Raw genomic sequence first — 15,755 nt, 5'->3', positions numbered from 1 at the left:
AAAATAAATGGCTCCATATTAAAACGGCTAACAGAATAAGAAAACACACAACTAGAGAATTTAAAGTGAGATTTAGAATATCAAAGACAAAATGAAAGTTTTCAAAGCTTCCAGAGAGACTTGCAAGGAAGATGGTGGAGCAGGAGGTTCTTGGGCTCACATCATCCCCTGGATACAATTAGATAACACTCACATCAGGGTCAATGACCCAGAAAATCCCCCAAAGACTGGCAGGACAGACTCTCCACAGCTAAATGTAGACAAGAGTCCACACTGAAGAGGGTAGGATGGGCAGAGACACAGCTGGGAACCAAATGGACCTGTGACATTGTCCGAAGGAGGGAGGGACCCATGGGTGCAGGCATGGAAGAGGAGCAGACCCCAGCCCAGGAACCCCAGGCCTGGGGACCTGTACCAGGAAGAAGAATCCCTGTAACACTGGCTTTGGAAACCAGAGGGGCTTAACTTTGTGAGTTCTTACAATCAGTGGGTCTTACCACCTGGAACTTTAAAAATCAGCAGTTGCAGACAGGAAGCTGAGTCCCTTGTCCTTCAACAGACAGCAGAACCAGCAGCCCCTCTGACATGAGTACAGAAGAAGCAGTTTGAAAAACACCTGGGGTACACGAGGAGGAGGTTTATTTACTAATCCCAGAATGTATGCTAGAGCAGCAGGGATCTTAGGAGACTTCTCCAAGAACAAAGGAGCTGGTGGACACCATTTCCCTCCCTCACCCCCAGCCTAGACACATGGATACCTGCAGGAACCAGTGCCATGGGAAGACTCTCTACCTGGCTCACTAACAGCTGCTCGGCTCCAGCTCCAGGCTCCAGCTCCAGGTCCCCTCCCAGAACAGACCCAACAAACCTGGCTAACTCTGCACATCCCAGCCCTCCACGTTCTCCAGCACACCTGCCCCCTCCAATGTGCCCTGGGCAGAAGCCCATTCCCAGTGGTGCCAGAGGCGTGGCAGTGTGCAAACAGCCCAGACAGGGGCCAGCACCACTCCAAAGTCACTCCTGCCTCAGGGAGAGGGGAAGATAACCACACACACCAGCTGGACTCTGGCCCCACCCACCAAGGAAAGCTTCTCAGGGGACAACACAGGGAAAGTGCCCTGAACTTTGGTGCCACCACAGCTCTGGCAAATGCCTGGTCTGGCCCAACTCAAGCCCTATGCTGGCCCACTAACAACACAAGGACCAAACCCTGCCCACAGGGGTAAAGAGAGCCACTGCAGGTGACTGGACCAAAGGCAAATGCAGCGCAGCCACAATAGGGCACAGGCAACACACAAAGGAGACACCCCTGAAGCTCCAGGTTCTGGGGAACAGGGGACACTGCACTACAGGGCACTGCAGAACCAATTCTTCATAAAGCCACTACCATCAAGAAGAGGAGAGGGAGCTGACTTTCCTAAGACAGAGAAATAGGCACAAAGAATTAGACAAAACGAGGGGTCAGAGGCATATGTTCTAAATGAAAGAAGAGAACAAAATCTTAGCAAGAGACCTAAGTGAAATGGAGATAATACACCTGACAGAGAATTAAAAGTAGTGATCATAAAGATACATGCTGGACTTGAGAAAAAAGAGGAGGACCTCCACTTTTTGAGATGCTCCACAAAGAGATCAGAAACAAAAAAGAACCAATTAGAGATGATGAACTCACTAAATGAAATTAAAAATAAACCACCTGGAATAAACTGCAAACAAGAGGAAGTAGAAGAATGGATCAGCCACCTGGAGGATGGAGTAATGGAACGTAATCAAGCTGAGCAGTGAGAGAAAAAAATGATGCAAAATGGGAATAGACCCAGGGAACTCAGCGACACTGTCAAGCATAATAACAGTCTCATGATAGGGATCCCAGAAGGAGAAGAGCGAGAAAAAGGGGGCAGATTTGTCTGAAGAAATAATAGCTGAAAACTTCCTGAATCTGGGGAAGGAAAGAGAAAACCAGATCCAGGAGGCACAGAGAACCCCCAACACAACCAACCCAAAGAGGTCTGCACCAAGACACAAAGTAAATAAGACGGCCAAAAGTAGTGATAAAGAGAGAATTTTAAAAGCAGCAAGAGAAAGGAAAGCAGGTACATACAAGAGAAACCCCATACGGCTATCAGTGGATTCTTCAGCAGAACCTCTGCAGGCCAGAAGAAAGTGGCATGATAGATTCCAACTGCTAAAAGGAAACAATCTACAGCCAAGAATACTCTATCCAGGAAGGCTTTCATTCAGAACAGAAGGAGAAACAGAATTTCCCAGACAAACAAAAGTTAAAGGAATTAATGACACTAAACCAGCCCATCAAGAAATGTTAAAGGATATTCTTTGAGTGGAAAGGAAAGACCATAAGCAGGAGTAAGGAAAGTAGGAAGCACAAAAGAGGTAAAAATAAGTGTATCTATAAAACTCAGTCAAGAGATTCACAAAATAAAAGGATGTAAAGTATGGGTATGGTTAAAACAATATAATTGCTTTGGTCTACATAATATACCTAAAATGTGAGAGGGAGAGGAATAAGAATGCGTTCAATATATGGAATTGTTGAATTGTTACGTTGTATACCTAAAAGTAATATAACACTGTATATTAACCATAATGGAATCAAAATTTAAAAAAAATTAAAGAACGCCCCCCAAAAAAATCAAAACCCACAGGAAATGACAAGTGTTGGTGATGATGTGGAGAAAAAGGGACCCTTGTGCACTTTTGATGGAAATGAAAACTAGTGTAGCCACTGTGGACAAGAGTATGGACGGTCCTCAAAAAAAATAAAAACAATTACTATATGATCCAGTAATTTCACTATTGGGTATTTACCTAAAGAAATGCAAACAGTAATTTGAAAAGAAATATGCACTCTTACGTTTACTCCAGCATTATTTACAATAGTCAAGGTATGGAAACAGCCCAAATGCCCACTGATGGGTGAATAAATTAAAGAAGATGTGAGATATACACACACACACACACACACACACACACACACACACAAAATGGAATATTACTCAGCCATAAAAAAAGACTGAAAGCTTACCATTTGCAACAACATGGATGGATCTAGAGAGTATACTGCTAAGTGAAATAAGTCAGTCAGAGAAAGACAAATACCATACGGTTTCACTCACATGTGGACTTTAGGAAAACTAAGAAGATATAAATATATATACCACTAATATCTTCAAACTATATAAGGCCAGCAATTAACAGAAATGCATAAAGGAGAAAAGAAGACATACATCATTGCTCATATTAGGGACTAACAGATAATATCCAAATAAGTGGAAAACCAGGGATATTATTATAAAGATGTATAAATTACCCTTAGAATAAAAATACTAACCTGCATAAAAATCTAGAACAAAACAAAATTTAAAAACCACTTCACTTTGTGGAATTTATAAAGTTTGGAAAAAAAAAACCAAGTCCAAAACTGTACCAGGCAAACAAAACATGGGGTAACCGTCTTAACAAACAAAGTGGAATTCAAGCCAAATAAATGTAGACAAGAAAACAAAAGCACTACGTATTGAAGGGTGCAACTCATACAATGATTTGTGATTGATACTCATGTGTCCAACAACATGGTAATGACTACTAGGAAGCAGAGATTCTAAGAGTGAACAGGAATGTGTTAATAGGAGACATGAATGCACTTCTGAGTCCAAAGAAAACAAGTAAACAAGTGCAAGTCTGTCTATGGGATGTGCAACACCACTGATAACAGAGAGAACAAGGGGTCGAGGGCTTAGCTAAATTGCTTCATGATACTGCTGCCTCTGCATCCGCTCTGTCCCACAGAACAGCCTGCGGGGATATGACACCAGTCCCTCACACCAGCGCAGGCCCCAACGGCGGCCCGCGAAGCTGTGAGCAGATGCACGCTGCTGGTAGGATGTACCCCTCCCGGGGCCTTCCCCTTACACACTCCTTAGATGGCACCCATGGGGAACTTACCAAAATCCCGCTCTGCTTGGTTTGAACTGACCAATCCAGCCTTAGCCTGGGAACCCCAAAAGCAGTCTGGCCATGGACCCTGATGAAGGCGTGTGCCCCGGGGCCGGCCTCTCTGCCTGCACCCAGCCTCATCCTCCCCATGTGGCTCTGGAGGCCTGTACCGCCAACTTCCTCCACGGCCCGTGAGTAACAAGTGTCTCTATTTCAGTGTCTCTCTTGAACCGTAGCTCACCAGCAGGTCCCCTGTGCTGCTCTTTTTTTTTTTTTTTAAAGATTTTATTTATTTATTTGAGAGAGAGAGAGAGAACACGAAAGGGAAGAGGGTCAGAGGGAGAAGCAGACTCCCCGCTGAGCAGGGAGCCCGACGTGGGACTCCATCCCGGGACTCCAGGATCATGACCTGAGCCGAAGGCAGTCACTTAACCAACTGAGCCACCCAGGCGTCCCCCCCTGTGCTGCTCTTAACAAATGCTAATTGAACAGTCATAACAAATGCAGATAAACTGAACTCTGTCTTATATTTGTGGTCCATGAGAAGATACCTTCTTCTCATGTGCATAGGGACTATTCGCAAAAACTACTTATATATTAGGCCATAAAAAAGTCTAAATTAAATTCTTAAGGAAAAATAACAAAGATAATATTCTCTGATCATAATTCAGTAAGACCAGAAATTGGTAACAAAATCAGAAAATAAAAAGATCCTTTACCTGGAAATTAAAAGCATGAAAACTTCTGTCTTAGGGAAAGAAAGGAAGTACTAACTATCCTATCAAATTTCTGAGAAAAAATGCTTAGGAAAACCCTATCTACCTAAACTTATAGCCTATACATCTAAAGCAGTGCTTGGATGAAGTTATACAGTTTTCTTTTGTTGTTTTTTGTTTTTTAAGTAGGTGCCACACCCGGCACGGAGCCCAACATGGGGATTGCACCACAACCCTTCGATCAAGACCTGAGCTGTGACCAAGAGCCAGATGCTTAACCAACTGAACCACGGTGGATGCCCCTTGTTTTATAAACTTACATTAATAAAAAATAAACTATTCATCTTACTTAGACAGCTGGAGGGAAAACACAAAACAGAGGAATAAAGGAAGGTATTTAAAAATATTAATATGGATATTAAAAGATTAGGAATCAAAAAGATGTATTAAATATATAAAAAGCTGTGTTTTGAAGAAAACAATTAAATATACTTCTAGGTCATCTATGTAGTGAAGAAAACCCAAGCTAAGACAATAAGACCTGCCTGGGAGAGTAACATCGGAAATAGGAAGCTGCAAGGGTTGTGAGACAGTGGTTTGTTCAAATCCACACAGACCATTTTAACATGTGAATGCAATGAGAATACTCTCTAGTTCAAAGGAATTGAGCCTACTGAAATCTAACTAGACCAGAACCATGAACGAACTATTGTGTCATAAAAGACCTGGTCCGGGTGGTTTGCAAGGGAAATTTTCGCAAACTTTCCTACAGAACCTAATGAATGATCCTTCGCTAATCGCTTCACGTGTGCTTCAAAATAATATGTGTTCTGTGCCTGCTAGGTGTGAGGCTGTGCACATAGCTTATACCTATATTTAAAGAAGAAATAATTATGAAGCTGTTTAAACTACAAGCTACAGGGCGCCTGGGTGGCTCAGTTGGTTAAGCAACAATATCAAGTGGTGAAATCTCGTTTGTCACTGTCATTCCCATTCCTTTTCGTTTAGAATCAGAATAAAGTTGTATTTCAAATATCTAAAAAAAAAAAAAAAAAAAAAAGTGCAGAGTGGGAGCCTTCGGCTCAGGTCATGATCCTGGAGTCCCAGGATCGAGTCCCGCATCGGGCTCCCAGATAGGCAAGGAGTCTGCTTCTCCCTCTGACCCTCTCCCCCCCTCATGTGCTCTCTCTCTCTCACTCTCTCTCTCAAATAAATAAATAAAATATTTAAAAAAAAACCTATAAGCTACATAAACCACATATTTTAAAATAAACTTAAAAAACAGCATTTCAAAAAATTGGGCAGGGCCCCAGAGAAAGGAATGCCTGGGTTTGATGGCCTGATGGCTGATAAGGGCCCAGGAAAAGCCAGAAAGCAGAGCGAGGTTCAGGGTGGAAAAAGCTGCGGGAGGTAAAAGGACACACGGCAAAGTAGCCCAACATGGCCAGACTTCGAAAGGCAGTGTGACCCGTGTCAGGGAACCTGACTCTGGGTTCGTCTGCTGGGGGCTCTGTGGGCTCTGTGTGCGGGGGCAGCAGGAGAGAGGTCGACTCCCCACCTGGACAGTGGCGGTGACCTCAAGGTGGCAGATGTAAGAGGAAATAGGGGGCTCTCCAGTCACAATACGTCATTTTTATGACCACAAAAGTTCACGTTGTAACGTCCTTTTTCATAATTCTGATCTAATTTGATCCTTAAAGTACCCCTTTAAAGTAGGAAGAGGAAACATTATCATTCCCATTGGAAAGACAAGAAAACCGGGGAACAACGTAAGTAGCAGTCTTCCTTGACAGAGGCTGCAACACTGTTTTTTCCCAAGGGGAAATACATCTCCGGATATGTTTATTCCTCCAATTAGAACATAAGTAGAGTGTTTCCGGAAGAGCTGTAATATTTTTTTACTTACGTCATTTCTTATCTTATTAACACTCCACCTCTAAATCATTTGTGATGGTTTTCAAAAGTCTTATTACCTCCAAGGCAACCTGACTTGCTGTTGAAACTGCCACTCCAGGAAAAATATCTCCTATAATCTTTTCAAAACGTGGGACGTCTTCGGGGAGAAATTTTGGCAAACTAGCTTCTCTTAAAGCCTCAATAATGATCGGAGTCTCATCCGTTTCAGAAAGATGGTCATTGGTGTTACTTTAATGGAAGAAGAAAAGAAAGATAAAGTTAGCAAGTATGCTTCGCTGACACTGAAGGCCGTTACTATCCCTTTGTAGAGGTGGCTATCCCAACAGCCCCTCCTCCCCTCCCTCCCTGCAAAGCAGCTCTGCGGCGTGCGTGAGGTGAATGTGGTCCCCGGATCCAGAGACGGGCCCGGGCTGGTCTTGAACTGTCCACTCCCCAGTCACTGATTCTGTAAATAACAGAACGAATTCAAGCTAATATCAAATTAAAAATAACAGCGATTTATTCAAAATTCCTAGGCAAGCCAGGAAAGCAGGCTTGTGGGCTATGCAGCTGGCAACCGTGGTCAAAGTTACGCCACGGAAGTGGTCCCGTAAAGACAAATAAACCTGAAACCCTCGTCAGAGCAATCCTCCCCTGCCCGCCTCTGGAGTTTCTGAGGGAGACAAACAGTGAATTCCCTCTGCCATTCAAGACAGCTTAAGGTTTCTGGTTGTTGTCATGAAAGCCCCCAGATGTAAGAAGTCATCACATATATACTGCCCCATAATAACAATATTTTGCCTATTGAACACTTCAGTACATATTGTACACATTAAACATGCAACCAGGAGAAAGAACTGCATGCCCTATGATTGGACTGCAGAGACGCCAAGGAAGAAACGTTCTCTGGGTGGGAGTGGTCCTCCCGTCCTCCTGTGGACAATGTCCAAAACTCTTCATCAGGACAGAGATGATTCTTAGGTCTTTGATCCTTAATAAAAACAGCTAATAGTTAACGTTTAGTGAGCACTTTTTACCGGCCACTCTGCTTAGTTCTTTAATCAAAGAATTCATTAGGAAGAATCTTTCAACCACTTAAGAGGGAGGGAGAGTAATACTCAACATGACCAAAGTCAGACAGCTGCTGGGTGTCAGCGAGGTCATTTTTTCCCAAGACAGAGCTTGCTTTACATTCAAGGAAAATAAATTAAAAAAGAAAGAAAGAAAGAAAGAAATGACCATTATATCTGGGAGCGATCACAGCGTGTATATAATTATATTGTTATGATACTTTGGTATTAGATATAAAAATAAGACGACTATAGTTCTACAGAAGAATAATTTGGGGGATGGCATCTGAGATTATCATGGGGAATATCTGTTGTCATTTAAGAATAAAAAATGAAATCTCTAGACTAACGTCAACTAAAATTCAAGAACAGGATAGTTATTAAACCTTATTATTATTATTATTATTATTATTTACCCATTTTGATTGTCTTCATGATACCTACCCATTCTTGGAATTAGTTAAGACTCACTTTATGGGCTTACTATGGTAAGTTAAGTGTTTACCTGAAGAGATATTAATTCTCCAGCTGTTGACAAAGCAAATCTTTTCTACCAAGGACATCCTAGGATTCCAGCTCCTGGGCAGTTTCTTTTCTAAACCAAAGGGGAGGTAGGGAAACCTCCTCTCTGGGACCGACAGAGAAGCTGCCTGCGGGAGGCAGACAAAAATGTCCCACAGAGATAAATTCACCTGCTAATCCCTGGAACCTGAGAATATTATCCCATATAGCAACAGACATGACTGAGTTTATCCCAGATGATCCAGATTTAAATGCAGTCACGTGCTCCTACCGAGAGCAAGGCAGAGAGACACGCAGACGGTGGGAAGACGGAGCAGACCCCAGAGTGATGCGCCATAAGCCCCTGGGTGCTGGCAGAGCCCAGGACGGACTCTCCCCCAAGGCCCCTGCACGGACAACAGCCCTGCCCACAACCTTGATTTCAGACTGCTGGCCTCAGGTACTTGGAGGAAACATATTTCTGGTGTTTAAAGACATCAAGTTCGTAGTGATTGGTTATGGCAAACCTACAAAGCAAATACACGGTCCTTGATTATTTTTTTAAATGTAAGCACCTCAGAACTCTTTGGGAGTTAGAGCTTGAATCCGCCAATGCGCTCTAGACAGAAAAGGCGGGAGAAAGCATCTGGAAATGAGGGACATTTGTGGTGTTCCTCCTCCGGGCCCGGAGGCAAAGCCAGGAGCCCGAGGGAGAACGGGCTGGAGCAGAGGGACATGAAGGGACGGAAGGGAAAAGGCCAGACAAGAGGACCAATGAGAGGTTTTGGTGTCAGGGAGGGCCAGGGGATTTTTAAAAAGCAAAAGTCTATTTTTAAATGCTTGCTGTGCTTTACTCTGATAAAAATTCCCCAATCCTGTTCATAATACAGTCAACTTCGCACAATCACATCATCTACTCTGCTTTGGGGGGACCCGGGAGGTGGGCTGTCACAGTTGTGTAAGCACAGACAGAAGACAGCCGCTCCCCGTGGCAGCAGACTGACAGCACGTGGGACACGGGAGCCGCAGTCCAGGTGCCCGGGAGAACGGAGGCTTCCCTGTGACGGGAAGAACATGGATCAGGGACTCCCTCACTGGAACGGGTACTCATATGTAAGAAAGACTGGAGGACCGGAGGACATCAGGAAGCTGAGTCCTGCTACTCCCGTGTCTAACTCTTCCCAATTACAAAGCAGTCCTTAACAGGTACCCATTTACCTGCCATCAATCTTAGGGCATTTTGCAATACATGACTCAGTTCCTTTATTTTTAGGAAAGAACATACTACAGTGGAGCTACAGCCTGATCCCTGACTCTTCCCCTCCCACACTACATTCTGTGCTTGGTGCTGTACCTAGGTACCACAAACAATCTACAACATTTACTGCATTCATGTAAATGGCATTGACATGTCCTTTTACAACATATTCATGTTTTTCTCATTTAATTTTTAATAGGTAATACATGAATACAGTCCCAAATCAAACCCACACAAGTAGGTCCGCCCCTTAGCAATAATGAAAACAAATGCCCGTTCCCCTATAGTTTCACCAACAAAGTCTCGTCCAACTTTCATATTTTTGCCCATCTGATGAGAGACAACATTTCAATTTTTAATGTGCATTTCTCTGATTAAGAGTGGGATTGAGTATATTTTCATACATTTAAAAACTTTTATGTTTCTTTTTCTGAGAACTGTACTTTGCCCATTTTCCATACCATTTGTTCCCTGTGTTTTCTAGGCAGTCCTCACGTGTTATGAGGATGAGCTCACTCCCTGCGCCGAGCTGCAAATATGCTTCTTTCCGGCTCATCCTTTGGCTCCTGATCTCACAGTGTTTTTTGACCATTATCACTCTTTTCCTTTATAGCTTCTAGATTTTTGAGCCTTAGTTTTAAAGGTTTTCTGTAGTCCAAGCATATAAAGGACATTTTGTTTCTTCAAATACTTTTATGTTTTTAGTCCTTTTTTGATCCTGTTATCCAGGTAAATAACAGTGGCCATGGTTCCAACTGCATCTTCACGCACATGGCAATTTAGTTTTCCCAATGGCAGGCAATCACTGAAAAGTCTGTTAGTCTGTTCTTGCCTCACAACTGACAACAGACTACATGCCCAGCGTGTGCAGTCCTGTCTCTGGGCTTCTGTTCTGTCCTGATGGCTTGCTCCTCTCTGTTCAGAAGCCAGCACCACAGTGTTTAACCAATGAAGCTCTATAGTAGGTTTTAATTGTTTATCTTTCTTTTTTTAAAAGATTTTATTTATTTGTGAGAGAGTACGTGTGCACATGCAAGGGCGAGTGGGGGGAAGCGCAGAGGGAGAGAACCTCCAAGCAGACTCCCTGCTGGGTGTCCAGCCTGATGTGGGGCTCGATGTCACGACCCTGATTCCATGACCTGAGCTGATAACAAGAGTCGGACGCTTAACTGACTGCGCCACTGAGATACCCCTTTTTATGTGAACCTTAGAATCTGCTTTTGCCCAAAAATAAATGAAACCTTTGGTATATTCACTGGGGTGTGTTTCCATTCATAAATGAACATTTAGGGTCTTTAAATGTTTAAGATGTTATGATATTAAGTTCATGATATCTTATTTCATTTATTCCTATTTTCATTTGTGTCCTTTACAAATGTTTTCTTCAGGGGCGCCTGGGTGGCTCAGATAGTTAAGCGTTTGCCTTCAGCTCAGGTCATGATCCCAGGGTCATGGGATAGAGCCCCACATCGGGCTCTTGGCTCAGAGAGGAGCCTGCTTCTCCCTCTGCCTCTCTTCCTGCTCATGCTTTCTCTCTCTGTATCTCTGTGTCTCAGATGAATAAATAAAATCTTAAAAAAAAAACCACAAATGTTTTCTTCATATGGGTTTTACACATTTCTCATACAGGTATATTCATATAGGTTTTACATTTCTCATTAAATTACTGCTCTTTTTTTTTTTTTTTTTTTTGCAGACTCCCCACTGAGCAGGGAGCGCGATACGGGGCTTGATCCTAGGACCCTGGGATCATGACCTGAGCTAAAGGCAGGTGCTTAACCGACTGAGCCAGCCAGACGCCCCTAAATTACTGCTCTTTTAAATGAGGGCTTTTATTACTGTGTATCTTTTATTATATAAGGTAAGATACATTTTTTTTAAAGACTAGGTTCTTTGGGGGAAAAGTACCCAAGGATTTTGTGCATTTTTTTCTTCCTCTTCTTTCACGTTCTTAAACACCTCTACCATATTTCACTGTGACATTCTGGGAGCTCCCTGTTTTATCTTGTCATCATTACTTAGACTTTTACCAATTATTTTCCCTGTGTTGTATAACTCCCTTTGACTTAACAATTCAAAATTCAACTCACCATTTAAACATCTGTTTCTTCTTTCCAGCCATTATTAAAACTGTCTTCAGAGACCTCAAGCCAAAATCATAATGATCCTGTAAAGCATTAAAATATCTGAGTTATTAAGTTTCTGAAGGAAAAATGGGATGACTTGGAAATAAATGCATATCCTATGCAGTTAAATCCCTAATCTGTTCCCTGTGGAGAGAGACCATGATGTAACTCAAGAAGGCCTGCATTCAGCTTCCAAGGCCCTCACTTCCCCCGCCAAACTGGTGCCCCTAAGTCTCCTTCTTAAAAGAGAGAGTCACAAATTATTAAAGCTGTTAAAAACTATTAGTATCTAAATTAAATTTTCTCTGAAATGGAGAGAGGAACTGAAAGAATATGATAAAGAAGAACACTTAGTGTGGCTGGTTTCCAAACCATGCTGAGTCATAAAAAAATACTCATTAAGCCAGCATATCCCAGAACAGTCATTTTCAAAGCATGGTACTCAGATCAGCAACATCAGGAACTGTTGAGAACCGGTTAGAAATGCAAATTCTCAAGGGCCACCCCAGACAATCAGAAGGTTGGTGGTAAGGTCCAGTGATTTGTGTTTTAACAAATCCCCCCAATTATCTCAAAGCACAAAAAAGTGTGAGAGTCGCTGCTATAGAGGCTAACTTCCTCGTATGGAGGAAGTAGTCCACGATTTAACACAGCAGATTCTCCATCATTCTCTCCAGGTCCCTGATGTAAGGCTTGCAACCCTACTGATTTTACACATCACCTCACATCCACATTGGCTCGCCACCTTAAAGCGCTGATGGGATTCTCGCTCCATTATTTCCCCAGGTCATCCCTCCCTGGTCCAATACCAGAAAAGTCTTATTATAGAATTTTCTATAATCATCTTTATGTTGAAAGAAGCAGATCGTTACCTGTTGTGAGAGCTGCTTGCTAGCTAATTCATAAACGCTAACCAGCTTTCCAGAGAGTGATTTTGCAGATTTGAAACCAAGTGAAAACAGCATAATTTCAATAATCATTTGATAATGGGGGGCCATCATTGCCACAGGGCGAAACAGAGACTTTAAGTTATCTGGGAGTTCTACTCGACCTTTGTACCTTAAGAGGGTAAGAAACACAAAGAAACGACAACAACAGAAAAGCAGTTTTTCAGTTTTCAGTTTTTCTGATGAGGAACCACACAATATCGTTTTCCCCAGAATAATCCTGTTCGCTTCCTACCTGACCTTTATTTGAAAACAAGCATATAAGACGGTTTCTATTGTACTTTTCATCTCAGGAGCTTCCCCCTCTACCGACTTTTCTTCCTGTGCCTCCTCCCACAGTGCACCTCACATCAGGTTGCTCCGGCCCCGACCATCACCACGTTCCCTCAACAGGTGTTTACTGAGCCTGCCCGGCCTCCACTCCTTGTAACCACCAAGTTCCCTTCCTTCTGCTACTCTCCGCTTTTTTGTCTGTCTCCTTTGTGACCAGTAGCTGACCCTTTTCTTTTCTCTCTGGCTATTCCTGAAGTGAAAACCTCCCTCAGTCAGAAACTTAATGTGAGACCACCCATGTGGATGAGTACGGAGCTGTAGCTATTTATAAGTGTGCGGGCAGAGGAGGGAGTCAGGTGGTGGCGGTGAATGGTACATTACAATGTCAGACAACTGAATCATGGCTAAGACCTCAGAAAACGACTTTGACTGCCTCCATTCCTAACTTAGATGAACTGATGCTTACCCAGGGTTCATGGTGACAAATACTGCACAAGACATGTTGATACGAATTTCTTTTCCTTCCAGTACAAACCTGTAAGACATTGGAAGGGGTTGAGAATGAGCACCCCCCAAAATGTGCCACACTTCATTATGTGCATTATTTTTAGCTGAAGACAATGAAGGTCCAAAAGACTCAGAAAGAGCTTTCTACCTCCCCCCTTTAACTGTTTCTAAGAGTTTAGACAGAGGGACGGGTCCAGAAAGACAGCTCTCACCAGAGACAACTACAGAGAATATGGGCCGGGTGTGGTAAGTTGTGGGGAGCTCAGCAGGCCTGTTCATTCAAATTCTTCTCTATCCCGCTGTCTCTGCAGGGTACGACAAATATTTGTTCACCAAACATTTACTCTTTCCAGTTCCCTGTGACTTCTCTTTTTTCCCTTTGTAGCCCCAGACCCCTTCCCCCTTCTCCTTAGCTCAGGATGGTATACAAACCTTAATTGCCTGTCTCTGAACCTCTCATGTCTGTGTGAGGCTTATGTAGGTATGCAATTAACCTTTTCTCCTGTTAATTTATCTAATGCCAATTTAATTAATAGACCAGCCAAAAGAACCTAGACAGGTAAAGGAAAAATTTTCCTCCCCTGTCCATTATAGTATTCATTACTAAGAGAACTGTTTTCTCTAAGTCAAAGTATGTTAAAACAATAAGCGAGTTTGGGAATGTTCCTAAGGCTGTGTTACACTTAAATCCAAACAGCACATGCTGGGAAAAAAATAATTTTAAAAGGGGAAAGAAAAGGGTCATCTTGAGCCAAAGTTGTGAACCCTGCTGGGGTTCAGGTTTTTTTTTAAAGATTTATTTATTTGAGAGAGAGGGGAGAGAAAGCACGGATGGGAAGGGCAGAGGGAGAGGGAGACAGGATCCCAAGCAGACTCACAACCCCCCTGCGATCAAGACGTAAGCCAAAACCAAGGATAGGATGCTTAATCGACTATGTCACCCAGGCGCTCTGGGGCTTCAGATTTATTTGATCATGTCTAAAGAGTTTGTGGGGCCTGAGGCCAGAAGGCAACCACCTGAATGACCTGACTGAACAGGGAAAAGAATCCGAGGAGACCCTTGGACACAGAGTTGTCCCTGGGTGACACCACAGAGCAAAGAGTGGCCATGACACAGAGTTCTTGTGTTAGCACACAATGCAGCCCGCCCCCAATTCCCCAATCAAATAATTTTGGGACCGCTGTGAAGTAGAACTTTGGCCTGGAGATTAGGGTCCTGTTGTCAGCACCAGAGATAGGGACCATGGAGAGAAATGCTCTGGTGACCTTACGGGCAGGTGATCCCAGTGAGGGTGGTCAAAGCTGGAAAGAAAGAACACTGGGAACAGAAGCTGAGGACTCCCTGGACAGAACAGAGGAAAGCCTGGCAGACAGTGAGGTGCGTTTGAGAACCGGTGACGTGTGGCCTCCTGTGACCCGCACTTACACCCACAGATGTGTGAGGCCTTGTGACACTGACTCTAATGGTGGGAACAAAACCCTTGAGAGTAAAACCAGAAGTGAGCGTCCATTAGCCTGAATTAGAAATATGGGTGGGGGTGGCGCCCAGCTGGCTCAGTCAGAGGAGTGTGTGGCTCTTGACCTCGGGGTTGTGAGTTTGAGCCCCACGCTGGGTGTAGAGATTACTTAAAAAAATAAAATTAAAAAAAAAGAAATATTAGATTGTAATAGAAATTTTAAAGCCACAAATTCAATTATGCCCATAAAGTAAATCATGTGAGTTCCTGAATTTTTCTGAAGAGAAAGAAATTTTGCTTAGATTAGTAAATGTTAGTAATCCTAACATACAAATATTATTTTTACAGGATTTTTTAAAACAGAAAAGTATTAATTCAGAGTAATGGGATAAGAGAGGCTTCAGGTATGTGGCCAGTATAATTTGTTTTTTAAAAAGCTGTAGAATTAAAAAAAAATACTTCGGTTTCTTCAAGTGCAACATCATAACATGGAAAGGTACTAAGGGAATTTAAACCCCGAAGTGAAAGTAACTGGATAGATCTGTGACCTGTCCTGGCGGCCCAGAGACCACTCCAAGGCTGGACGGGAGCCTGGGTAACCCAGGCTGGCACGAAGGCTAGTTACATATGTTTGCCTGGTACTTGCCCAGCAAAGGGGACATCCAAGATGTCATTCCTTTTGGTCTGTGTTTAGGAAGAAAACAACACCCAAGCCCTTCTTGGAGAAGAAATATCGAACATTAAATGACCAGACACATCCACCCTGTACCTGACAGAATAGCTGTCTTTTGCGGCCTTGATTGTGAGGATCTGCGACGCAATCACTGATAGGACCTGCACGTCAATCCGATCGAACTCATCCAAACAGCACCATGCTCCCGACTGCACCAGTCCAAAGAAGAATTTTCCCATTATCTTGAAAACAATTATACGCGGGTGAAAGCTTTCTGTAGGCCCAGGCTCCGCGCCGCTCCGCAGTTTCCCCGAGGTCAGTGCACGCCCTCCCCGCCCTCTTCCCCCAGCACACTGGGCACGACCACGGAGCGCCCC

At 43.3% G+C, this 15,755-nt stretch overlaps 1 protein-coding gene across 12 annotated transcripts in view; it reads right to left on the bottom strand.

Moving 5' to 3' along the window:
- The window catches only part of DNAH14 (dynein axonemal heavy chain 14), a 342,249-nt gene that overhangs the window by 187,581 nt on the left and 138,913 nt on the right, over positions 1-15,755 (bottom strand). For all 12 annotated transcript variants that reach the window (XM_073899845.1, XM_073899844.1, XM_073899854.1 and 9 more), the window contains 5 exons: positions 15,475-15,620; positions 13,208-13,276; positions 12,394-12,580; positions 11,486-11,562; positions 6,644-6,815 (listed from right to left, as the gene is read on the bottom strand). In XM_073899845.1, the coding sequence (XP_073755946.1) occupies positions 6,644-6,815; positions 11,486-11,562; positions 12,394-12,580; positions 13,208-13,276; positions 15,475-15,620 (651 nt within the window). The remainder of the gene's footprint in view (positions 1-6,643; positions 6,816-11,485; positions 11,563-12,393; positions 12,581-13,207; positions 13,277-15,474; positions 15,621-15,755) is intronic.

This window comes from Callorhinus ursinus, unplaced genomic scaffold (assembly GCF_003265705.2).
Source record: "Callorhinus ursinus isolate GAN/ISIS: 27379988/994484 unplaced genomic scaffold, GSC_fseal_2.0 scaffold13, whole genome shotgun sequence".
NCBI classification, from domain to species: Eukaryota; Metazoa; Chordata; class Mammalia; order Carnivora; family Otariidae; genus Callorhinus; species Callorhinus ursinus.
The sequence above is the reverse complement of the archived record's forward strand: the minus strand, read 5'-3'. Positions and strand labels throughout refer to the sequence as shown.